This window comes from Oxyura jamaicensis, chromosome 5, assembly GCF_011077185.1.
Source record: "Oxyura jamaicensis isolate SHBP4307 breed ruddy duck chromosome 5, BPBGC_Ojam_1.0, whole genome shotgun sequence".
NCBI lineage: Eukaryota > Metazoa > Chordata > Aves > Anseriformes > Anatidae > Oxyura > Oxyura jamaicensis.
Genome location: NC_048897.1, coordinates 59,657,814 through 59,684,914, shown reverse-complemented (window position 1 = coordinate 59,684,914; position 27,101 = coordinate 59,657,814). Strand labels below are relative to the sequence as shown.

General features: G+C 37.1%; 1 protein-coding gene across 14 annotated transcripts in view; it reads right to left on the bottom strand.

Moving 5' to 3' along the window:
* The window catches only part of SOX6 (SRY-box transcription factor 6), a 383,784-nt gene that overhangs the window by 218,769 nt on the left and 137,914 nt on the right, over positions 1 to 27,101 (bottom strand). For 12 of the 14 annotated variants that reach the window (XM_035328701.1, XM_035328699.1, XM_035328705.1 and 9 more), the window contains one exon: positions 14,472 to 14,715. In XM_035328701.1, the coding sequence (XP_035184592.1) occupies positions 14,472 to 14,715 (244 nt within the window). Of the gene's footprint in view, positions 1 to 14,471; positions 14,716 to 21,624; positions 21,765 to 22,424; positions 22,521 to 27,101 lie in introns of those variants that run through there. The other 2 variants (XM_035328713.1, XM_035328712.1) reach the window with 2 other exon arrangements.

Below are 27,101 nucleotides of genomic sequence, written 5' to 3'. Positions count from 1 at the left end.
TTCTCACACAGTTTGCTTTCCAAAATTATTCTAATTAGAATTTTTAATGATTTTCAACTCGGAATGTTAAAAAACTGGGGTTAAAAAAAATAAAATAAAAAATCAAACATTTTGTTTATAGACAGCCTAGGATTGTCAGTGGATATATTCAGTGCCCTAAAACAGACTTTCATTGAAATTAAAGACTAATAATAATAGCAGCAATATATTTAAGAATTATGAGACAAATTAATAGTTCTATCAAAAATAATTCTCCCAACACATAGTGTTCTCTAGATAATGTTCTTATTCCTCTATGAGCTGAGAATACCCATCTACAGAGCACTGAAGAAACGTGTTGGGAAAAGTCCCAGGTGAACCAAGGTCTGAGGAACGATAGACTAGAAAGCATTAACCATTGGCAATAATGACATGCATAAATCTTTGATTCAGTCTTGAACAGATTATGAAGTGGCTGTGCAATATAGCAGAAGGAGCTCACGAACAATGAGCAAGTGTGGTAACTAAGGGCTGCGGACTGCACCGAAGGCGGTGGTGACAAATCGTCATCAAGCACAGCGGTATATGATCAGCACAGCACTATTATTGCTGTTCAGGAAGGAGGAAGTATTTGCTAGTGATGTTGAAAATGCATTTATTCGCTAAAACAAAAAACTAGAAGACAACGTTGTAGTATCTGAGCAGTAGCAGCACTCTTGTCAACACAGCAGTAGTGAAAGAAATTACATAACCCCAGACAGAGAGGTGACATGGAAAAAATCTTTAACTTATTTTTTTCAGCTGTCAAGAATTAAAGAATTTTTCATCCCATCCACTTGTATTCATTAAAAACTCAGATATCACACAGAACAATGATAGCTTAGATGTCTTGGTACAGAGCTCAATTTATTTAGTTGCCCTTAGAAAAGGAAGGTTTAACTTCAATAATGCAAGGTAGTTTTTAGAAACTATTCTTAAACCTTATTCTAAGTTACAGTGGAGAGGAAAAAAGCATCTTCTATTCAAATATAAAACTTGAAATTTCTGTAATATGTTTCCTCAATGAAGAATTAACACCATATAACATGGCATTTTATGCCTCTGAAGACTACAGCATAAGAGCATCTTAGTAATTTGAAAGGACTTTGTTCTCAGGAAACCAACATCCTCTTACAGTACATGAAGCATATCCATCAGGCTCAATGGAGTTTTTTAATCATGCTCTCAGTGAGGAACACTAAATCCATTGTTTAGGCTGGAGAAAGGAAGATAAGGCTACTCTGTGGAGCAAGTAGAATTGACTGAATGTTCTTCCTCCTGAAAACCTATCCTCTGTCTGATCTGGATGCATACACGGCGCAGCACAATGTTCCTTCATTGATAATGCAAGACTCTCCAAACCCTGCCTCCATTAGGAAGCACACATACACTTCTTTTTCTTGCCCCAAAGACTGAAATGCAGACGAGTCAAGCTTATGAAGACGAGTCAAGCTTAAACTCCACAAAAATAATGAACGCTTACGGAATAGAGGCCAAATGATAATCTCTGAAATAATGAGGATCTGCTCAGCGAACAGTATATTATATTGTCACTTTTGTGGGTAATTAAAATGTAGAATAAAAAAAAATAAAAGGCAAAAGGTATCCCTGCTATTTTCTGTTCTGTTTGGCTCTGCAGCTGTAGCATCGGGATCACTGAATGGCTGTTATATTTGAGGTGTATTATGTGAATTGGCACTCTTACGAAACCCAGCAAGGATGACTTTCTGAGCCCCGCTTTTTTCTGAAATCAGAAATGTTAAAAAAGAGTGGCAGGTGATTTAACAGAAGAACTGCAGAAACCGAAAGTCATTCAAGGGTTTAAATGGGCAAATGGAAAACCTGTAGACCAGTCCAGTGTAAATAATTTATCTAATAATAGTGGAACTCAGCTAGAAAAATATTAATCAGCTGCATGTGCAAGTACCTGCAAGAAACAAAACCATTTCCATATATTCTATAATTCTAGATAAATTTTTGAAAAAATCTACAAATAAAATGTAGCAAAATTGAAACGTTAAAAAGGCTTCAGAGGGACTTTTATAGCTACCCAATCAGAATAGACACTCTTACTCCTATGTATCTACTGTTGGCAGCTTCCTTTTTTATTCCAATCACGTGAACAGGTTATACTAATTTCACATTAATGGCAAACCAGACATGCCAAAAACCAATAGGGTAATTTCCATTATATTGTCTCTAAAAAGGTGACCCTCTAGGTGTTACTGCAACATTCCATTTGGTCAAAATCAAATAAAAGTTACAGCGAAGTTATGAAGGATTTTAATTTCCTTGGTGAATCAAATAATCTTTCATGGACCAACTTGTGTCCCAGTACTCATGTGCATGACCAAAAGTGCAACCATGACATACATAAGATGTAGGCCTGGCTGTCACAAATTCATCTGAATGGACACTGAAAAGCAGCATACCTCCTGATGTAACTGGAAAAACATCCCTAGGGCCCAGGAATCCTCAGAAAAGAGACTAGTAGATTGTATATGTTGTCTGGGAGTAGCTCTTCTCCACCAGCTCTTTATTGCTTCTCTTGCTTTAACGCATAAAGTACTATCACTAGAAAATCTGGAATCCAGAATGGAAAAGGACCACTATGCTTATTATCATAGAATATGAAAATAAATTCATGGTTAGGAAAGGAGAACCTGGGTTGTTTGGCTTTTGTTTATTTGTTAATATGAAGGATTCAATAACAGAAGAGATCCTCTTCTTGAGAAGCTTAATGAAGCCACCTTTTACATAATGAGACTGCTCCATTTCATTTGACCTGAAGCTTGGAATAAAGGACGCTACCAAAGGGATTTTTCATGTGTGTGTTTTTGTTTAATTTTTCCCAAAAGCACGGAAGAAGAGGTAGAGCTAAGTAAAATGCCTAGCCAATATCAACTCGAATGCTTTCATTTTGCAAAACCCAGCTAAGCAATCCATCGGCACATATGAAAATTCTCCATACAAGTCCACTTTTCCCAGCATAACTGATGACAGGAAAATAGGCTCGAAAATATCTGATTGATATGAATATCCGCTTAATTTACCTGGACATTATCTGGTGCCCAGATTCATCCCATATCTACATAAGACACTAGACAACTGGGACATCCCTGTATTCTCTGTTCAAAATCCACATACTCCTACTAAAAGTCTTTTTAAATCTAAAATTGAAATGATATCTTCAAGTCATGACAGTACCTCTAAAAGGTGCATTTTCTGAGGTATGCTATTCTTACTGATTTCTGTGATTCCTATATTAGGAGAGGTAAAAAGCAAAATACAATAAAATAAGGTAAATAGCAAACATACCACCTATGGATAAAATATTTACCACACAACATTTTTCACCCAAAATTGCTGAAATTTATTCACAGCAAACCCTATCTTTTTTTTTTTCCTGACTACATTAGAATTAACGTAATTTCCAAACAAGAAATAAAACAACATTAGCATATTAATAAAGTGGCAGTATCAAAATATACCCTGCTGAAGCAAGAAGTATATTTTACTTCCAATAAGAAATAAATGCACAGAAAAAAAGAAATTTAAGAAAAGGACATGTTTGTAAAATGTTGAATTTAGTCCTAAAAAGGTGTTGTTCTTGGCAAAAGTATCACTTACTACAGATAGCGTAGCAAAGTGGGTCCTTCTCAGCTTGATTCAAAGTGACATCTGCTGTGGCTTGCTCAGAGTCCCATACCTTTGCTAGATTTATAAGATTATCCTCTCACTCACAAAGTTATTGGGTAATTGTAGAACAACAGCTTATGCCCATACAAGAATACTTGTATATATGGGTATTGCAAAGGGGTTTTCACCCACCACAGTGGTGGCATCTCAGGACTACTCCTTAATAATTGACAACTAAAAAATAAATTAAAAAAATAAAAATTTAAAACAGATTATGGTAGCATAAATTTGACTGTTTACAAAAAAAAAAAAAAAAAAAAAAAATGTATGATGATTTTATATCTCAGGCTTTCTTCTTTGCCTTGTTGTGTCAGATTTACGTAAGCGTCAAGTTGAAAAGACATTTATTTGCAAGGATGACTAAAACTGAAAATCTTGCTGTCCAGCATTTTAAGCCAGAAACAGCCTGGACCACTATTCCAGCTGCTTACTATTCAGCAGGGATAAAACTGAGTCTATTTTTGAAATGTGGGTTTTTAATATCAAGGTAGATAAAGGACATTCTTCCTGTATACATTTTCTTACCAGCCTATTAACCCAGACAAAATTTTATTATGGATCATTCAATGCACTGTGCTCAGTGTTTTGCCAAAATGTCCTTATTACAACAGATTAAACACCTATTTATAGCCATTAAAATTTAAGGATTCGGTTTCAGAAATCTGCGAGGCATGACTACTACGATACCATGCACAGCTCACTCAGGGATAGGTAGCCAGCACAAGAAATCACACTTTGACTTACACCTAAGACCCCCGCTTCTCCTCCTGCTCCTATGTCAATATGAAAACAACTGTAAGATTTCCAGTACCACATGGTGAAGGCTATGCCTATCCTTGGCCTTTTTGTGTGTGTGTGTGTGTGTGTGATTTTTTTGTTGTTGTTTTTGTGTTTTGCTGTGTTGTGTTTTTTTTTTTTTTTTTAAGGGCAGCTTTCTTCTTCAAGCTCAAGTTTACTTTCAGTATATGTGGTTCAACCGAAGTATTCTTGTACTTATCAGCATTCCAAATTGTGGTGCAGATCATGAGTGGCCTCTCGGCCATTCCCTTTGGAGCTTCTGTGAATGGCTCAAAGTACAGTTTTACTAACAGCAGAAACTATTGTGAGTAATTGCAAACAATAGCCTAGTGTAAAGAAATATGGGGACTCTCTCTGCCCACGTATATGGTGTTTTCTTCACACTCTGCTATAGTTCCTTTAAAACTGTTACATTAAGATAATATGTATAAATATTTTGGCATGCCTCTTACGCTGAGTAAATGATATTTTAGCATGCACATTCACTAAATTTCAAATGTTACACTGGTTTCATTCTTAAAAAAGCTGTTTCGTTTCTGTGCAAGTGAAGGAAACTTCTTATGCTTTTCGAGATAGGTTCAGTTAAAAATGATTGAACAAGTAATTTTATTGTTAGTGTAAAAAATTTATTTTCTTGTGTATTTAGATTCTAATAGCTTAAGACAAATGAGGGAATACTGCTGTGAGCAATATAAATAAGGGTGTTAAAAGTTGACCCTATATTTTTCAGATCGGGAAGCTAATGTTCGTAGCAGTGTCTGCAAAGCTAATCATGAGCCAAATTGTGACAACTTCTGTGAAGCCCTTTCACTTCCAAAACAGAGCAAACACACAGAATGAGAGTTCCATAGGTGAAAGGCTGTAGGCTAGAACCAGATTAAGCATCCTTGCTCCTTCCCCTGAGTGGCCAAAGTACAAATAAATCCTGCATTTGGGGGCTGAGATGCAGAAATCTCAGCCTGGGGACTCCACATCGGGGCTTTTTTGCAGTCAGGCCTGGGACAGGTCTCTCTTTGGCATCCTGGTGAGGGCTAAGCACAGACCAACAGAGACTCTGGTCAGGAGCCTTAGGAGGGGCGAGTGCAGGAAGCTGTGGATTCTAATAAAGAGACATCACCGACTCTTTACGGTGGCATTTATGTTCTATGCAGGGAGCACAGCTTCTGTCTCAAAGAGAGATGCTCTCTGAAGGTGATAAAAGAGGAAAACTTGGGAATTGAAACTGTGGGCTGTACAAAAGCAGGGTCACGGTGTTAGTTAGCAATTTAAGAATAACTACCGTCAAACTCTGATTGAAAGCTGACAACTGTAATCCTACTCAATAGCCAGAGAGAGAACTGCTTCTGTAAGAGCTCAGCTGAAACCACAGGATGAATGGCCAAGAAGAAGCAGAAAGCAAATATTACTAACATAAAATGTGTTAGCTGAATTGCTTATTTCCATGTGGATGAGGCTTTTCTGTTATAAAGGGATATTTATCTGTCTCTGCATTGAATGGGACACATGTAAACACCCCAGGAAAGTTGGATATCCAGAGTGGTTTTTATTCCAAGTACTAGAGGCATGCTGGCACTTGGAACTAGTCTGGAGTTAACATATAATGAAAGCAAATGTTTACAAAATCATTTCCAATCACTATATTAAATAAGGTTTCCCATTTTGAGGAATTTAATTAAATAGAATTAAGAGAATATAAAAATCTAAGTGATCATTTCCAATTCTTATCTGTTTAAAAAAAATAAAATAAAATAAAATAAAATAAAATAAAATAAAATAAAATAAAATAAAATAAAGGTTTTATTAAGGAATATTTATTTAAATCGAAGGCTTGAGAATGACTGCTATGAGCTACTGAGAGAACATCATTTGTAAAGTCTCAGCAAATTATGCTAGTGGGAGGGCAAATGGAAAGTAATGGAATAAAACCTCAAGTCTTTAACTCAGCATTTCCTATGATAAAACTTACACTGATTTCACCACCAGAGCACAGGTTGAATACAACCTGTAAAAGGCTTGCATTTTACCCTTTATACTCATCTAATACCTCACTAAGAATGAATACAACATCAAGCACTAGATTTAGGCCAAGTAAGGATATGCTAAAAGAAAAAGAAAAAAAAAAAAAAAGACAGAAAAAGAAAAATAACTTACTTTAGAGAAAAGGCTTAAAAGCGGCATGACAAGATAATCAAGCATAGACTAAATGCACTTGGCCTTATAAATAGGCCACTGCAAGACTAGATACCTATTTGGAAGGAATAGGCACAAAATTTTGTTTGATGTAAAATACGGCCACTTAATTGCTGCAATCCCAAACTTGGCTGTTGGAGCAAACCAAGTGAATCCAGACACACCTGCTTTTTGGTAGAGTGATTTCAGAAAAGGTCACAATTTTCAATGCTGTGACCTAAAGCCTTCTCTTCACAATTGAGAAAATCTCTGAAAAATGTTGTCAGGCATTTTCCTTCCATTCCAGAACAGAAAATCACCTCAAAATTGTTAAATACAATGACCAATCATTTTTATATGGCAATCAACTCACTGACAAATTATATGCATAAACTCTTGTGTCCTTTTGTAAGAGTTCAATGCTAAGGATTTCCTTAATCACCCAGCAACCATATGCTTTAACTCCCTGTGTTTAGGCTTGGTAATAAGACAAAACAATAGTGAGATTTTATGCCCTGGACTTTGGTCAAATGCTCGTATTAAGGAAAAATAATGTAAGAACCATTTGCAGAATGGGTATTTAGACTTTTATTTTCATCTAAATTGAAACTGAAGCTGCATTGTGATCAGTCCCAGCTGATTAGCACTGTTTACCTTTTGGGTAAATAAAGACACATACTTTGTGACGTGTGCTGCCAGAAGCTGCCAAATAAAACAAGGATTGTGTGGCTTGGATATTCCAGACCACTTTGTATATATCCAACTTCCTCCTATTAGGTCCTCTTAATTGTCCAACTTATAACTAGATCTATTGTAAATATCAGAATAAAATTTGTATTTATGTTTTCAGCAATATCAAATGCACATGGAAATCCTTCTCTGTATATAGTTACATGACATGTATTATGTGCTTTATGTTTCCCTTTTAGCATTTGCAGAGGAATGCATGCAGGAAACCAGCCTGCTGCAAAGAGTACTTGTATTTCTTTAAGGTAAACACTGATGAAACATTTGGAAGATTGAAATAAAAACAAGACATTTATGAGACATAAAGGTATCACATAAAACTGTTGTGAATTAGAATAACATTGGCTGAACCCCAGAACAGATAATCCTTATAAACATGCAAGAACGTTGTAAACTGTATATGAACGTCAGTGATACACTACATTAAGAGATTCATATTACACTTGGTGCTGTGTAAGTCTCAGTCAGTGGATTTTTCATGGCCACTAAGATTAAAACAAATACAAGTAGTATCTTTCCTTCCTCCATGAAGACGTTTTATGTACACATTTTTATTATGCTGAACAAAGATACCAAAGTCTGTTTTTTCTTGAGCTGTCAAAGTACAAAAGAAATGCAAAAAGTCCTTGCACAGATGTAGTAAAGTGCTGGATTTTATCTTTTGGCAGGTGCTCAATATGCAGCCCACATAATCACATGTTAATGACTGGAGTGTGTTAATCAGCATGCATACCTGATTCCTTCTTGCCCAAGGAAAGAATTTAACAATTTAGAGTGAGTTAATGCTTCGACTTTTGAAAAAATTTATGTCGATATACAGAACTGAATTAAAAACTTTTCAGAAATTGCTTTATATAAAATGGAAATGTTAAAATAAGGGAGCCGAATAAAATGTTTACAGGTCTAGATGGACATAAACTACAAGTCTTTTGTGAAGAATTCAGGTGCTGATTAATTCTATTCATACACAATTCACCCCAGAATACAGTGAAATGTGTAAAACAGACCTTGTATTTGAAAACAAAAATAAGTTACGCAGTGTCAAAATGAAAATACAAAAAGGGAAAATTAATTGATTCGTCTTCTTCAAAAAAAGTTAATTCTGTATTTCAGCAGCTCCATTAAGCACACTATCCTGCACACTTTTAGGGAATTGCTTTGTTGTTTTTAATACAAAAGGTAAACATCTTTTTGTGCTCAAGCTACTACAACAGTCCTTAATCTTTCCAGCCTTCAGATGTCCTTAAAATTACAGTTGTTGGTAGCCCTAATAAAGTTGAGGCAAGCATATACCCGAATGCTTTTTGAATGAAAAATATCTGCTTGAAAAATAAAGAAAAAAACACATTCCATCTTTTCTGCAATATTATTGTCATTGAAATCTATTGTATAAAAAAACAAAATATCACATCATCTGTTTTTTCACACCCTTGAGTTTCAGCCCAAACTTGGTACCCCTGCAATTATATATGAAGTATTTATCTCTTTAGTTAGATAAAAATTGCAATGCACTACCTGGCATCCAGAAATAGTATCACAAAGCACAGTAGAATTGCTTTACATCATCACAAAACTCAGATTTGTGCATGCAAGTAACAGCTGCATGAGCAATTCAGCAGATACAGAATTGCCAGAGTTTAGGGCATTTATATTTGATGCATTTTATATGCACTTGTATCATATTTATATGATGCATTTTATCCAGCCCACAGATGAAATAAAATTAAAATTTCAAAACATGTAATTGTATCTATAGCTTTTAAAAATTTGAGGCCACGAATTTATGTAACAACAAATTCACTGTGTAGCATGTGTAAACATTTTTCAATAATCTTTCCTAAAAAAAAAAAAAGAGCTTACTTTCCTTAAAAGGAAGATCTTTCAACAAGAGAAGTTGATAGCAAGGATGCAGGGCAGGAGAAGCGACAGGATTCTGCATGTCTTATTGTAGACAGTGAGCACTGAAACATCAGGACCTGCAGAACACCACCTATTTCTGCTTTTCTGATGCCAATAGTTTTGCTAACGCTATATAAAGGTAAATTTGATACTTGGCGATTTAAAATTATTTTAAAAGTAACCAATAAAAATCTCTTTTCCTCCTGCATATACAAATTTGCCATCAGTGTTACTGAGGTGGATGTGCAGATACAGTGGGAAAGTAGCAAGCTTTTCACTTTTTTGGCAAGAATTCAGCACAAGATAGAAACTGAATATAATTATGAAATATATGTCAATGGTCCCATTTGACGTAAAATCCAATGAGAGAAATTTCTAAACCCAAAGGTTTTCTGAATTATGTTAAAAATATATGGGGAAACGTAGCATATATTTGAAGGTAATTAACTTGTGTATGTCTGTGTGTGTGTTTTTCCTTGGTCACAGGGAAATAACACCCATCCTTTAGACCTGCAGATGGTTCCTCTTAACAGTCTCTCACTGCATCACTTCATGTAATGGTAGAGCAAAAAGCTGTGGATGCCCTCATTCTGTGCATGCACACACTGTCTATCTACCGCCTGTGGTGGTGGGCAGGGGAGGAACACTGGTGAGAAAAGAAAAGGGCATCCACTGCTCATGTACACTGATCCTCCCAGGCCCTGTTGAGTTCTGAAATTCTGCCTGTTACCAGGTTGTTATATGTGATCAGGGATGGGAACGGAATTTGCCTCTCTCTTCTTTTTACTGTTTCAGGAGGGAAAAAAAAAAAAAAAAAAAAAAAGTAATTTGGAGGAAAAATTGAGATTTCACTAGGTTACAGCTGCTTAAATTCATTGTTCAAAAGAAGGCTCACAACTAGCCTTTACAACCACAGCAACACACCACCCTGTTCCTCAAAGTGGATTAAATCGATTGTCCATCTAATTTGGCAGCTTGCTGTTAGCACTGCTTTCTTCCAATAATTTAAAGCAAAAAAATAAAAAAAAATAAAAAAAAAAACTTGAAAATTTACCTCACAAACTGTGCAGGGCTCTGTAAGAAGATGGGGGCCATTCCTGGATCTCCAGTGAACAGAGGACAAATTACAATTCTCTATTTCTTTACATAATTACCAATAAACATTACCAGGACACAACAATTCAGTTACTATTAAAATTAGCAAAAGTTAAGTTCTGTTGGCTTTCCGTTCTCATCCTCTCTCAGACTGTTCCCCAAGAGAGACAGCTTTTGGATACAGTTCATAAAATTTGGCTGCATTTCCTGCCTGCTACTCACTGTCCACGGGAGAAGACAGCAGAGTTTCCTCCCTGTTATCTCGGTACCACTTTGCCCTCTTCCCTACAGTTTACTGCAGAAAAAATGATACATCTTTAACTTCAAGCAGCATTTATTTTCTAGCAGATCTACAGGCAGCAATAAATACCCGTATGTCCAGGTGCTTTTATATTAAGTTATAGTTAGAAATATGCATGTAAACCTTTCAGCCGAGCAATATGAAATTACAGGCCCAAATCTTTTGGTTGTTTTTTCTCCCCACTGTAACATCAAATTGGCTAGTGATACGATACTCGCAGTGTAAGTCATTACAGGTCTGACGTTACAGTTGTTACACATTGCTGAATCTGTCAAATGAAAAGGGAGCACAAAGGGAATTTCCAAATGCAGCTGCTATTTCCCATTTGTTAAATCCTTTTATTACGCCATATAAGTACACAGCTGGGAAATACTATAGAGTGGGAGTTAAAACAAAATATTTTGGCTTCCAGACATTCAGAATACACAAAGGACTCAGTGGAAAGCAATGCCTGATATCAAAAGGGAGTGAAAGTTTGAAAACATTTCTAGCCAGTGCGCCTTTTTTTTTTTTTTTATCATAATACACAATGCAGCTTAAAGGTATCTTACATTACAGAAAGTGCTGCATATGATAAGTGTTGGAAAAAATCTCAGTAATATTTCTCCGGTTGCCCTCTGACAGTATTTTTTTTCACCTAGTATCTCTACAGCCCTTGCAGCATGCTGCAATGCATACTGCATGTTCTCACAAATTCCAGTCACCTCCTTAGTAGTTTTAAGGGCACAAAGGATGCAGGACTGTGCCCTTAATTAGGCACCACATGAAAGAGAACTTTCTCCCTCCCCATATGTCGACACAGCGCTCCGAGAGTTTACTATCTTATAACTAGATGATACACATTACTGACGCATTTTAATGACAGCACTACTGCCTTTACTTCCAATGTAAATGGTAGCAGCAGGTGCTTCTTCAAATCTGCTTTGGAAGGATCCGTCTGTGAAAGGTCAGAAAGCACTTACCTTCTGGGAGTTTGGTTTTATTAAGCAAAAAAGTGATCACTACTACAGCACCTATCTCAAAATGGTCCGACCCACCTTCTGGAATTTGCTTTTCTGGAAAGAAACCTCCTATCCTCCCTTAAAGGAGTACAAAACTGCCTTCATCAGGAAAATTGCAGGCACTCTGAATATTTTCCTAGCAGTAACAGTACCTGCTTGGAGACTGTTTCAGAGAAACTTTACACAATTAATTGAGGCTTAAAGGATTTCTCATAAAAGATGTAAGTAAGGGGAAAAAAAAAAAAAAAAATCAAACAAGTTGCCTAAATGACAGTCCCTCAAGAAGAAAAAATATTTTTTATACCACTTCACAGTAGTGATCTAACTAGTCTTCTATCTTACCTAAATTGTAAACACACTAGGACCTTGATCTTTACATTTTAGATTTATTTTAAATACAACTAAATAGCATGCCTGAGAACTTCAGTTTTCACTTTTAGCCAAATGTTGTAAATTATACCCAGCTTTTAAGCTGGGCAAAAGAAAAAAAAATATATATATATCTGTTTGGTTTAGCTGAGAGCTACCTAAATAAGGATGACATACATTCACCACCAGATTTGACCCAAGGGAAATGTGGAAAATCCTAATGATTTTCAGGACATTCATCTACGTATATGATGAAGTATTCGCTGAAAAAAAGGAGGGAGGAAAAACAGAGTGCTAAGTCACTCAAGCAAAGTTTATGCACCTGTTCTGAAACACGATAAGCTGGGTATTGATTCACGCCTGTCCAGAGGTACAGCAAGCGTTGGCATGGTAGTGCAGCATTAAGAAGGAAAACAGAGATTGCACTCTGGTGCTGTAAGCATAAGCTCACTTTCGAGCAATGCCAATGGGTACAAATGATCACACTACACGAGTTTCTATTATTTTGGCTTAAGTATTATTCCAGGTCCAAGGAACAGCCTGAATCAAAAACAAATGCTTTGAGGGACTCCCAGAGGTTAGGAACTCCTTTCTCTCTGGGAAAAACAGTCACTTCATCAATGGCATTGGTGTCCTAAGACTGAAATTCCCAGAGAGAATATGCTTCATTGAATGAATAGGAAGGTGGCTGATGAATTCACAGCTTCATTTTTTCACCAACAGATCTGTTCAACCAGTTCTGTTCTACACCCTGGTTGCTCTCCTGCTAAATAGAAGCAGGTTAGAATTATTCTGATGTGCTTATTATTGCATGACTTGGGCATCCAAAATGAGGTTGCATTTGAGAATTCTGCATAGAAGCCTGTGTACAACTTAGAACCTCCCTTGCCAAATGACTAATCTATAATCATTCGTCTTTAGAGCAATTCTTATGGTTGAAATTTAAAAGGAATTTTTCATTCTTCCTAACAGTAGCCCACATACACAGGAATATTTTAGGCCTAGCAGAAAGTGCTGAACTAGGTTCAAATGCACATTAAAATTCGGTAGTATTTTTCTAGTTTGGTCTAATATTCTGAATCAGCTGGATTTGGGGAAAGAAAATTGTATTATCAGGACATATATTATTCAAGTGCTATTATTTAATTAGCACTTGAATTCTAAGCATCACAATATGAACGAAGAATCCCAGCCCCTGTGTTGATTAATGCATATGAATTATGATTTCTAGCCCAATTTGAAATAAGGTCATTATTGTTAGAGCTGCCAAAAAAAAAATCTACAATTGTTATTCTTTTAACCTTGATAGCTGCTGATTTGCAGTGGGGAGAAAAATATTTAAAAATAACAATAATAAAAAAAGACTTCCTCAAAAATATCTGTTCATAAATATTTAATTAAAAAAAAAAAAAGGAAAAAAGAAAAAAAAAAAGAAAAAAAAATGAAATTTTATGAAAAGGTAGGGTATTCCTTTTAAACTAACTGCATGAATTTAATGTCTGTGAAAGTCACTTTATGGCTGTCCTGGAATTACAATGTTCTATATTTACAGAACACCTGGGTGCTGCATGTACCTTAATTCTGTTCCTCAGATACACGTTCAAGGAAAATAAATTGACTGAGATGCTATGCCCATTCAGTCTTTATTCAGTCTGCTCATATATTGCAGAGTTTTGGGGATGCATAGGGACAGAATTACAACTGCAAAATAATTCTAACTAGGCTACTGAACAGAATAAGAATGATCAGGATGTTGCCGGTAACGTCACTTATATACGAACTGATGATCTGGAGTAGAAGAGCATGACATAGTTGCTCAAACCATTTTCCTTCACAAAAAGTTATAATTTCCAATAAATACAGCAAGATGTTTGTGTCACCTAAAAAGCTGTCTTCTTTGTTGTAGTGTGAAGCTATAATATTCTAAATTTGTTGAATTCCATTTGAGAGACAAGTGGAAAAAAAAAAAAACATTAAAGTTTCTTTCTTCCCCATGACACTTTGCAGATGACAAACAGTTGTGAGCTACATCCTCCTGTCAGAAATTAATGCTTGAATATATGACCTAGAGAGGTTATGACATAAATCAAGGTCTGAATGAAAACATGATAAATAGATGCATTTCCTTTCCGAAGGTGAACTCATCAAATGACCTCATTCATATAGACCTGTATACTTAACAAGATTATACAGTTGTAATTTACAATTACACCATATTGATGTTGATCTATTGCTAACACTGACACTTTAACATTTAAAAAGCTTCACACCCGTGACAGATTGTACCGAACCTGTCTTTCAAAATGGAAGTATGGAAGTGAACAGTCTTTCACAATACTGATTTTGAAAGCTGCTCTGAGAACTGTGAAACTCACCATTCTGTGTTGGGCTGAGATGACCCCGTCCCACTCAGCATCCTGTTGGATGGTTGTGACTAGAGTTGGTAGCTCCTCAGAGTGAGGTTTGTTGTGCATTACATTATGTAGAGGCAGATGAGAGGTCGCATGCTGATCACTGTTGCCCTCTTCCTTGTCTCGTGATGCTAAGTCCTGGGTCATTGTTTCCTCTCCATCAGCTGCACATGCAAATGGAGAGGTAGCCTGCTTGGAAGACATTCTTCTACAAAACAAGAAAAGGAGACAAAAAGAACACATCAATTTTAAATTAAAAACTCAAGCTCGAACAGTCCTCTAAATACACCAGATAGCAGGCACACTTGCCATTAATCTTTTTGCAGTCAAGGAAAGTGCTCTAACAATGGTTTGGGGGATCCGGATCCAAAATACTGAGATAAAGTTTTCACTGATGTCAAGTCTATGTCGTGGTTACGCTATGGGATGTCATTCTATTCACTTCAGCTTATCTAACAATATAATTTTTTCCAGCCGGGAAAACAAAATAGTGATTTTATTGTAATTTTCATGTTGATTTACCATAAGAATTCAAGTCCTTAAACTCTTACTCCCCTAAGTAGTCTGAAGGTAATAAGCAAATGATTGGACAAGAGGGTCCCACATGCTTTTCTAACCTCATTCCTTGCAAGCAGGAATTGTTTTCTGCAGCGATGAGAATTTTTAAACCCATTTGGAATTCTTCAAAACAAGTCCTTTTCCTGTTTGTTTAAAGCTGTATCTGCCCTTAACGTGTTTAAAATTTTATCCAGTTTTACTTTACTCTCAAAAGTGTTTTGAGATGCTCGTGTGGAAAGTGTTCTAAAATGGAATGGCTTATTGAATGGGTAAGTGATTAATCTTTTACAGTTTGAACTAAAAATCTGAAATACTATATTTCATTTCATATTAGGCACTGAGTACAGGATATATCTCAACAAATTACTTTAAATGACTTAAAAGTGTAATGAATAAATGCATTGATTTATGTTAAATGTCTCTTCCTAATAATGGCCTCTTACTACCGTTTCAGAGGCAAACACAGCTTTCACCACAGTTGGTTACACGAAAATATAACTGACTTTACTCAAACTCCGAAAACACTTTGTTGAAAATTACTAATACGATTAACTGCAACTGTTAAAACTGTCATTAATAAACCCAAAAGTAGACAGCTAAAATATATTAGCTCTTTTCCCAGTTTTTAGTAACTTTAGAATATCCTTGACACTGAAATTGCTGAGAAACCAAGGAATAAGATCTTCACCTTAATTGCTTTTTAACAATAATTGATTTCATACCATTTCTTTAAAAATGCACAAATCAGTTAACATAGGAAACCACATGAGCATTTTTCAAATTAGCAAATCATTAACTTGCTAGTACTGTTTCTACAGACAAATAAATACTGATTAAAGGGTCTGGAAATCTGAGACTAACAGTTAAATTTACAAATCTGTCACATGCTTTCATGAATATTACAGTGAAGGAAATATCAAGTGCAAAGAAAAATAATTAAGTTAATTCCAATTTAAACAGTAGTTTTTATGTAGCAGCCCGTGTTTCACATAGGATTTAACAGCTAATGCTAAATTTCTCACAATTAATGAGGGAGCTCAGATTTAGTATCCTACAGTGAAAAAAAAATTAATATAGGATCTGCTAATCTAATTATGTACAGTTCTATATAAAAGTATTACAAGCTTTGAAGTGCTTTGAAACATATTAAAACACTGATGCCTATTTAGAGTAACTATTCTGTAAATAGAGATAATCCTGCCTCTTACACTTGACACTGGTTGGGGAAAAAGGTTTGCATTTTCTTTAGGGGAGCCTAAGTGTAAGTGGGAGTCTGATATTAATGTTGCCAATAAGCAGAACTGAGGAATTTAAACCGTGTATTACATTCTTACTACGCTAAAGAATTCATGTTGATGCTGCAGAGAACATGCCAAGAGTTCAGCAGCCGGCATTGCTGCATGTACTTCAAAAGGTTTTGGTTCATAATCGCTGTGATCCAAGATAAAATAAAAGGTTTACTTTCCTTTTTCTCATTAAAATAGTCATGTTAATATAATCACTCACATGAAAATATATGTAATTGTACCATGCTCTATGCAATGTGAAAACTAGCCATTAAAACTGAAAGACACAATAAAGGATTTTCCTTGCTTTCACCTTCTCAACAGATCTCATTCCTGCATCAAACCGAACAAGCTTCTGCAGAAAGCAATAGCTATGGCTGTTTCTTCGCCATAAATTAATCATGACACAAAACTCGGAATGAAAATGTCTCTTAAGAATAATTTCAACTACAAACTGCACCAATGAATAATAGTGCACAATCCTAATTAAACACAACTCTGCAGCTGCAAAAATAGGCGGAATCTGTCCAAAGCTACGAGTTGGCTTTAAAGGCTGGTTTGTTAGGGACTGTTTTCTTAAGGAAGGCTGGGCCCTCAGTCTTAATCAGCCAATAAATTATTTCCTGCAATTACATTAAATAGAAAATTATCTTCAAATTGAGAATGTTAATTGAAAATCAAAATTCAGACTGAAGTTTAGAAATTACATGCTGAATATAATTAGTCTAGAAAGGCTTCACCTCTATTTCATAAACAAGCTTTTGGTATTTCCTCAAGTGACCGTTCAGTAAAGCTATCTGCTGGCAATGCGCTTGAGTGGAAGCACCTTTCCTCTGCCACGTGCGCTAACAGGCTTCCCTCTTCTTCGTGATGTTTTAAACATATATAAATACAAAGCTGTATTCATGTTCTCCTCTTTAATTTGATTACATCTAGAAAAGGGGAATCTCTTAACCTCAAAAATAAAATTATACTAACAAAGTCACATTCACTACCACTCTCAAGCCATGGGCTGCAACTTTTTTCTGCGCTAGGATAGCTGAACAGGTAAAGAGCTGGCTTCACGTGCTTCTGAGCTCCTACAAGCCCTTTCCTTCCCTGCTGCCTTATGGCCAGACCCATTTTCATGCGGCGATTTACTTGTTTACCTGTAGTTCTGGAGCCTGCAAAAAGAGACAAGCTCAGGCAGGCCTCCCAGGCACTCGCTGCCTCCATCACACAACTTTCGGAGGTATGCTGCTCCTCCATTTCTGCCCATACATTTGTTAAAACTGCAGGATCTAGTGCACTAACCGTGGCCAGAGGTCAGCAGCCCATGGCTCCTTTCAGGCTTTTGGCTGCTAGATTTAAACACTAGGGATGCAGGACCCTGCTAGATTAAGGCCTGCACCTGCTTTTCCGAGCATGATCATTAACTAAATCAATACACTTCATGTGTATGGTTATTCCGGTGGCCCCAAGTTATGCCCCAAATGTTGATTATGCTGGGATTTATAACCAGTTAAGCCAAGTATAAACTCTGTGAGTGGGCGTTATCCAGTCAATGACTTTCTGCAGGGTTTTCCTCTTTGCGTACTTTTTTTCTTAAATAGAATTCTGTCCATGGAAGTTCCTCAGGTCCAAAGGCAGAATTCAGCCAGTAACTCCAAGGCCTTATCAAATTGACGGGAGAAAGATCTGGCTCGTTTTAGTAGTTTATGATAATAGCAAACCACAAAACAGTCATTGTGTTAAAACATTTTCACGTTAAAACACAAGTACAAACAGCAGTCAAATTTTAAGCCATAATGACTTCACTGTTTTACATTTAAAATATTCAAAATGAATTTGCTAAATCCCTCACAAGGAAAATAAAATAAAATATTAATGATAAATAAGGCTTGTAGAAGGGATCTGAAATTTACAAATTTCCATTATATTTTTTCCCCTATTATCAATTAAATTCACTCTAATGATTTTTAAAAAAAAAAAAAGTTTCTGATAAAAAATATCTCCCTAGTTATAACCCCTGCAAACAGGGGTTTATAATGGAAGTGCTGACACAACCCTAACTACAGCAGCACAAATGGTGCCGCTATAATACACAAAATCAAGTTCTATTATTCTAAACTATCCTCGCTCGGGGGGTTTTCTTTACTGTGCTCCCAGACAAACTGCTGAAGCATGAAAAATTTAAATGCAATCAAGTGGGTCCAATTCTACTTTACTAGAACAAGTGTCTACAGTGGTACAATCTTAAAAGAAGATGCAACAGATTTGTTTGGTGCTTTTCTTTCTTTTTTCTTTTTTAGCTGTTTATTTATAATACTGTGCAGTGGAGATAAAATAAGAGAGGAAATTACACTCACATTATATCAGTATATTGATTACACAGCACACAATCAGAATGAAAACTACATTGTGAAATTGTTGCTTTGGTTAAATTGACAGATTAGCTGAACACAGCAATCACTAAAGGTAGAAAATATACCTAATGGGTATGAAAAAAGAGGTCAAAAAAGGCCCGCGTTATCTGGAGTCCTTTCATGTACTCCACTTTGAGAATTAAAGAAATCTGCACATAGATTTTCCAAAGCTAAAATAAACTGTATTGCATTTTGAACTCAAAATTGAAAAAGAATGGGATCTTTTACCAAAATCTCAGTAAAGCTGAGGAATTGGGCCCCATTTTCAGTCAGCCTCAGCGTCAAGGTAGTAAAGCCAAAACTGAAGTGCTAAGGTCTTTACCTATGTAATACTAATCACGATCACAAACAGCTACATTCTGTACGTATATGTGTGATTTTTTTACATTAACTGAGAGAATAAATTGTCTGTGCTCCAGTGAAGACTGCCAGTCAGATTTTCAACACATCAGCTTTCCTTTTTCCTACAGCCAACGTACGCTATACCTTCCTAAATGCAAATAATTATACTTGCTATTGTCTAAGGTTTTTCTTTGGTTTCCAATTCTTCAGACAATGTATCCCTTCTTTTTCAAAACAATTAGATGACGCTCCTGCCATGAAAGGCTTCCATAGCCTAAAATCTCCCATCCCTGCTTACTGCCCAAACGATTGAATGTTACAGGGGGAATTACGGCTAGGCCCAGAGTTTTAACTGCTAGACATTGCAGAATCAAGCCAGAAAGCATTAGCACAGATAACAACAATGTGGTAGCCCAGTCAGTACTTCAAAAGCATATAAACTAAGCAGAGTAACAGCGAGATATATGGCAAAGCAGACTTGTAGTTGGCCAGAGACTCTAGCTCCCGCTCTGCTCCACCCTCTCAAAGCATTCATAAACCTAGAGGCATGTCTACGCTGCAGCCACATAAATGACTACTTTGTAACGCTGAGATATCCAAACTGATTTTAAACAAGCTCGTTTCTGATAGCACTCCAACTACAGTAGCATGCTACTCGGATGGACTAATTCATCCTGCTTTAGTGACTGCAGTACAGATGTAACCCAGGTCTACAGCTCCAACAGTAGATTGCTATCAGATTAGATTAGAAATACATTCGCTTACAGAGCTTTTATGAACAGTCTCCATTCCTTCTCCCCAAAGTACCAGATTAAAATACTTAAGTGCATGATTAACTGTAAGTATGCAAGCAGTCCCCTAATTTCAAATTGGACTACTCTGTTTCAAAAAGTAAAGCACATGTCTAAGTGCTTTGGTGACTCCAGAACTAAATAAATTAAGAGAAACCATTTTTAGGCGTACTTATGACCTTTTAAATACTTTCCTCTTAACTTTTATGCTAACCCAGAGTTCATGAAAAGTAAAAAGTAGTCCCAGCATCTTCTCCCACCCCCACCTTCTTCTCAAAGAGAAACCAATGTGCATGCTCCTCTCACAGTATTGAACATGACTTACAGAACCCTCCCCTACAAGTCAGCACTCATATTTGTGATAAAATAAATGGCCTGTGTGCTCTGCTTTGCCTGCACTGCTCACACATCCTCCTCTTGGACACTTAGGGGACAGCTCATCACTCGGTGGTTCTACTTTTTTCATGGATCCTCAGACCCCTTGTGAAACTCAAGTGTGTACTCATGGAGCACCCTTCATGCCATCTGTGTTGCAGTGGAAGTTCATCTATACAAGGACGGGCCTGGTGCAGCATGGGGCAAACTGATGGTTGCATACAAGTTGCTGGAACGATTTACTTCTAGCTGAGTATCGGTTTATCATCGTTGAAACATTTGGGAAAACTGAGCTTTGCTTTTGTTGTATAAAGATAGCAGTTACTGTAGTGTTCAGATTGACTTGAAGAAAAATGAAAATGCTTTGCCAGTAGCCAAAGATTTTGTAGCTTGGCCTCTGGAAAACAATGATACGTAGTCATGACTCAGTAACATAATGCACTGTAAATCTAATGCTGTAATCTGTCTGCCATTTTAGAATAAACAGTTATTTCCTAAAATTATGAAATCTCATATCTGATTTCAAGGCGCTTTAGTAACAGAAACGAATAGCTAGAAAAGATTCCATTCTCCTGGGGCCCTATATCCTTACATGAATCCCTGCAGAACATGGCAGTGGGAAAAAAAGCCTCCCAATTTCTGTTCCTGGTTCGGAGTCACAGCAAAGCCTTAGGCAAGTCATCTCATCTCCCTCCAGCTCTTGCTAGGCTTCATTTTGCTGGAACACGGCAAGGATTAGTTGCATGTCGTTCATATACAATGCTTCAGTGTTAGAGAGTTTAAGGTAGTCATAAGAAACATTATTCTAGGAATCAGCTTGGAAACAGAAGGATGAGAAAATGGAAGCATATATGATTCAAGAAATGACAGCAATATGTTAACTGGGCACCCAAATCTTTAGCTGAGATAAGCATCAAGCTAACCAATACACCCACGGCTTTCAAGATATGCACACAGCTATTCTTGCAGTTGGTTTTCCAAACCAGACACATTACACTTCTGTTAATAGATATGAATCCAAATCATAAAGTTTGACACCAGGTTCAAACTTCCTCAAAGCACACAGTGCTCACATTACCAAAGTTTTATGGAATTTCTTCTCACAAACAATGTGAGAGCTAAACAGCTCCCCGGAACTTTTTTGGAAAGCCTTTCTCATACGTTCTACCATTAAAGCAAGTTTCTGCAGTTATGCAGCCACAATAGAATATTAGGGTTAGGGAATCAGTTCTTAACTATTCATCCAGTTGCTGAAAACATGAAAAAGGATGCAGCAAAACAGCTTTGCAGCCCCTGATGACTTTTCAGTGAAAATCCAAACTGTTTACATGGAGTCATAAAATGCTAAAAATAAGCCTACCTTTCTAGTAGGTTAACTGTTCCATTCTCTCTACTCACTGCCAGGAGTTTTCACTAAACATGCCAAAGGTGAACTCACACTGAATGTAGTAAAGGGCAGTGAAAGAATAATCACTTAGCACCTGGGCTGTGCTCATCTCCAGTCACTGCAGTTAATGTTTTCTATAGTTTATATTTAGCTGACAATATTGCTGTCACTTTATTTAAACAGCTTGAGACTGTTCTTTGGACTGGAGCTCATATGCCCTGGAATGCTTTGACTCATGAATTGTTTCTCCTGATAATGTTACATCACGTAACCACCTCTGTTTAATTGGCTGCTATTAGCCTCTCAGTGACGACTGCCTTTAAAGTCCTATGACTACGCCATGTGTCTTTGGCTATCCAATTTCTGACTGTTGGAAAAAAGAAAAAGAAAAAAGGCCTTAGTGGCTTCCAGCTATCTTTACCAATAAGTATGGGAACAAGAGGGAACATGCCAAGAATTTATCCATCAGCAACTTATTAGGATTTGTTGTTTTAGGCAGCAAGAAAGAGAAAATACAGTATAAATAAAAGCAATCATTAACAATAAAATTAAAAAACAATGGTTGCTATAAATAAGCATTAATTCACATATTTTTATGGAATAGAATGACTTAATTGTTTAACTGAATGATTATATAAATGGTTTTGATAAAGGATGCCTAAAAATACTAAGAATTTATTTTAGCGTGTTTAGACTTTGAGCTGAGAGTGTATCCAAAAGACTACAATAGATGTATTTTTTCCCTAATAAAGCCAGTTACGGACTTGTTCTACTAACTCAAAATCCTCTCAACCAAACTTCAACCTGGTGGGCAAGGAGATCCTGAAAGGTTCATTAAATCCTTGCAGTGTGCTGTGAGATACCAACTCCACTGCTAAACACAGCGTTATTACATTTTGTCCTCCTCCGGTTTGTTTTCAGGAGGTGTTAAGGTGCCATGTGATGTAACTCATTAACTCACGCTAAATTTACAATGCTACAGGTGTGAAAACAACAGGTCACATGCCATTTCTCTGCACGGCTCAGCACAAGGGAGACACCTGATCTAAGTCAGATGTCCTCCCTCTTCCCAGTCTTCCTGATGCTGGTTCCTCTGCCAAACAGAGCAGCTCGGCAGGCAGCAGAGCAGGGTCTCAGTTTCAGCCTCACCTGTAACCAGTTGCACTAAACCACCTCATTAGCATCTCCACAGAACACCAAACAATGGCTCCGCAGTTCAGTTACGGATCGTCTTTTTAATCAAAACCTTACACTACAAGCCTAAAAACATTTCTAGCAGGCAAACTATTTCTGATTCAGTAGAGGTTACGCAAGCATCAAAGCAGTTAAATGTAGGTGCCAAACCACATTGCCAGGAGCTCTTAGTACTGTGAGGTAGTGTTACCTGACAGCTTGGTGAATACAAAATTACTTGTTTCTCCAACTGAAGACAATCAAATTGTCACCTTCCATTGTAATAATGCACAACCAGGGATCAGCAAAGAGCCAACATAATTACCGGGAAGAAAACAAAACGTAACAAAAATATCAAGTCTGAATTTCTCTAAAGGGTAAACACATCCATCTGGCTATTCACAAAGAGAAGTAGGAGGGATTTTATTTTTACTATCAAATATCCTAGGGTTATTTGGCAATAAGATTTATATGCCTTTCATTAAGTGGAAAAGAAAAACAGCTAAGGAAGGTGATTCATGACATACTAAAAATAAACGTGGGTCAGAGCATTGCTAGGATGGTACCTGTGCACATTGCAAATACTGCAAGTGTCACTGCAGATACTGGGGATAAGCATGTAGCTGCACCGTCATTGTAAGCTCACAGGTATGAGGATTCATAAAAATTAATCCCAATTGGCACACGACGTACTTTGGCACAAACAACAAATGACGTGCCACTTCTATTTGTTTATTTAAATGACTTCACTCTAAGAACTGAAACTGAAGTTTGAGCTGCAGACTGCCTCAGAACTGAGAATCTCAGGATATTAAAACCCGAGGAACAGTTTTGAAGGGGGTAATCTGAATACACAAGAACTAGCATTTCCACCATAGATTTCTTTAGGTTATTCAGCACGTGGCCTACATATTCAGGAGTGAAATTTACATTTTGGTAATGCAGAGATCTCATAACCAGAAACTGTGTTTTATGTCTACAGTAGCTCTGGGCATCCTATAAAATATAAAAGAGTGTCCACGGTAGGATATACGCTTGAAAAATATTGCCATCTGGATCATGGAAATGAAATTAAACTTAAATTCTCATCAAAAAACTTGCATTATAGAGTGATATCTTGGATTATATTTTTCTGTATCAATACTCCAGTCACTGGGAGCATATACACAAAGTTCTGTACATTTATTGATGCAAATGCACATCACCTTCTCATACTTCTCGAAGTCCCAGCAGCGCTGGAGTAGTTACAAAAGAACAGAGAAGAGCAAAATGCACAACGCCAACGCTCCAGGTCAGACATTGTTTTTTCTCTGAAGGAATACTCAAGAATGGCAGTAAGGGACAAGCAGCTTTTTTCCACCCCGCCTAACCACACCAGCACCAGATGTAATCCTAACCCTTGTGGGTAATGAAGGCACAGTGACTGCTCAAATATAAGGCACGGGCTCCATGCAAGCGGGAGCACCTCCTGCATCTGGTCACAAGCGTTGTGTCCTCAGGAGCTCAGCTGCTGTGAGGCTCTTGGCCCATCAGTACCAAAGGGCTGGGCTTTCCAGCTAAAACCTGAGCAGGGCTTTGGCCATCGCTCCGTGCTCTTGTGCACTACCCTGCAGCGTACAACACCACACCTTCTCTTCCACCACAATCGAGTACAGGTGATGCCCTAGCTGACACTCCTAATTGTGGCACAGTTTGCAAGGGGCTACACGGCAAATACAGGTGCAAGGATCAGGGTATGGGTCAGAGGGAATGGAGGAAAGGAGAAAGGTAGCAGAGACCAATGAAAATTTTAGAGGGACAGGCATTTTGATCAGATAAAATAAAAGTAGTCAAAATGCCCTTCTTCCTTTCTGCGGCTTTGTGAAGTGGTGATTTTTGATTGAGTCCTTACAAACAGGCTATTACAAGGCAGCATTGTGCACAGTATTGCTTTGTATTTTTTTAACTAAGGCTTACACAATTTGACCCTCATATATGTGCACAATGGGAACCCTAAAATGCATTTACAGACCCTCTACGGGAACCACCTCATGTAGCAGTGAGCTGCAGCTACTACTGGGATAAAGGACAGGGTAGCTGAAGCAACATACTGTTTGGAAGAAGATTTTAGGGGATACTATGCCTAGCTGAAACTACCCAGGAAATATTTCAGAAATACCCATGTCTGATAGGCATTGCGGCCAAGAACAGCAATGTGACAAGTCCTCTCCTTCTCCCCGCAAGCCCTCCACTGCTTCAGCTGCCCAAAGTTTTAGTGAGAGAGTAGGTGGGATGCTGCTTTGTTATGTGAATTTATTTCAGTAGGAAAAGACAAAAGATAAATAATTGGAGCAGTTTAAAGCTTCAAATAAAATCAAATATTACATCCTTTATTATTTAAGCTAATCAGTTGCCATTAGGAAGTTCAAGTGATTTAAAGTTCAGTGTAGTGAGACTTTGAACGTCCTATCCTTTCACAAGGTCCACAGATGAAATCTCTATCGATTTTAACTGCCCTTTCTTTCTAAAACAAACAAACAGGTAAACATAAAACTAAGAGATCATTATTCATAGTCACATTCTTAGTATGACATACTGAACTAACGACTTGAAGAATTTTCATCATTATTTCATAGAATCATAGAATATCCCCAGTTGGAAGGGACCCGTAAGGACCAATGAGTCCAACTCCTGGCACCGCACAGGTCTACCCAAAAGCTCAGACCATGACCCAAAATTTCAGATCATGGTAAAGTAAAAAAAGAAAAGACCATTTAGTAATAAATAAATAAATAAATAAATGATCATAGTTTAATATTGAGCAGTTTCCCAATAGAAGTTTTTGTTGTTGTTGTTGTTGTTTGATTTTTGTTGTTGTTGTTTTTTAAGGGCTTCATTAAAATATTTGGACAGGCACCGACAAGAAGCAGAGAACATTAAAAATTGTCACAGGTAACCCCCACTCAGCATGCCCATTCAGCTTGGAGAGAGCAAGCAGACTGTGCAGTCTCTGCCTCCAGTGCTCTGAAGCTGCATCAACTGCAAAGGAAGTTGCAAAATTTCCCTGTCTTCTGATCTCAGCTCTGCAAAGTGCCACAAAATTGTTACGAAGAAATAATTTGCAGTAACTGAGGACCCTCAATCACCTGATTTTCAGGGAAGATTATGGCATACAGCACCTGATCTGTAGCAAGTAGAAGGAAACATGCAAAGCGAAATCTGTCACAAGGGTAAAGGTGAAGAGTGACCAAGCTCTGAATTGCTCCACATTCCCAAGTGCTCAAAGTTCCACTTTAGTATTTATTAGGGCACCAAAGAACACCACGAAGTACAACTATCAAAATACAAAGAAAACTAAAAACTGGCACATGAACCAAAGACCTAATTACATGAAACTGTTACCAGGTAATTAGAAAAAAAAATAAATAATGTCTAAAATGAAAACCTAAGATATTGTCAGCGAGCTTAAACATTTTTATCATTTGTGTTTAAATTCCATTAGCTCTCTTAGAACTGAGTTTAGCTGAAACACTGAAATTTTCTATCATAGCCTGCGATGCAGTATGTTTACTATTGAAATACACAGCCCTGTTGTGGTTTTCATCTTTGACCCATTTTCCCCTGTATCTTAAGGATAAAACATAAGATCTGCATGTGTAAAAAAGTCTTGTCTTCTCAAACAGCGTCAATTTTTGCTCAGGGCTATATTTTGTAATGGTTTCCCTCTTATGTTTATTGGTAATGATTTATAATAGGCATGCAAACAGCGCAAAATCTGTGCAGCCTATTCTGGGAACAAAATCTAACAGTTTCGTTTTCTCATGGACATTTGTTGAGAGCTCTATTATCCATTTCAAAAGCATTGCCATGCTGAACATCTAGCTTTACAGACATATTTAGCTGGTACGTCTAACATCCTTACCATGAACCATCAACGAAACAGTCCAATGTCTGTGGTTTTAAACCAAATAGGAACAGAATTGAAAAGAAATGGATCTTTTAATCTAGGAATTATGACACAGACAGAGTTGTTGCAGACTTTCAAGTACGGGCCAGATCCTCAGACGCTGTAAATCAGAGCAGCTGTACTGAAGTTAATTGAATCCTCTATTCAGCTAAAGATACAGCCTTAACAACTTTTCTTGGCACAGAAAAATCCAATTGGGTCCTATTGCAATATGAAATTTCTGTGTTTTCAGTGAAAAACTGACTATTACTACTTTATTACCGTGGGTCATATGACATGCTAATACTCTTCCAACCACTCAAAGCTAAATGCAAGACGTGGTAAGGTATAC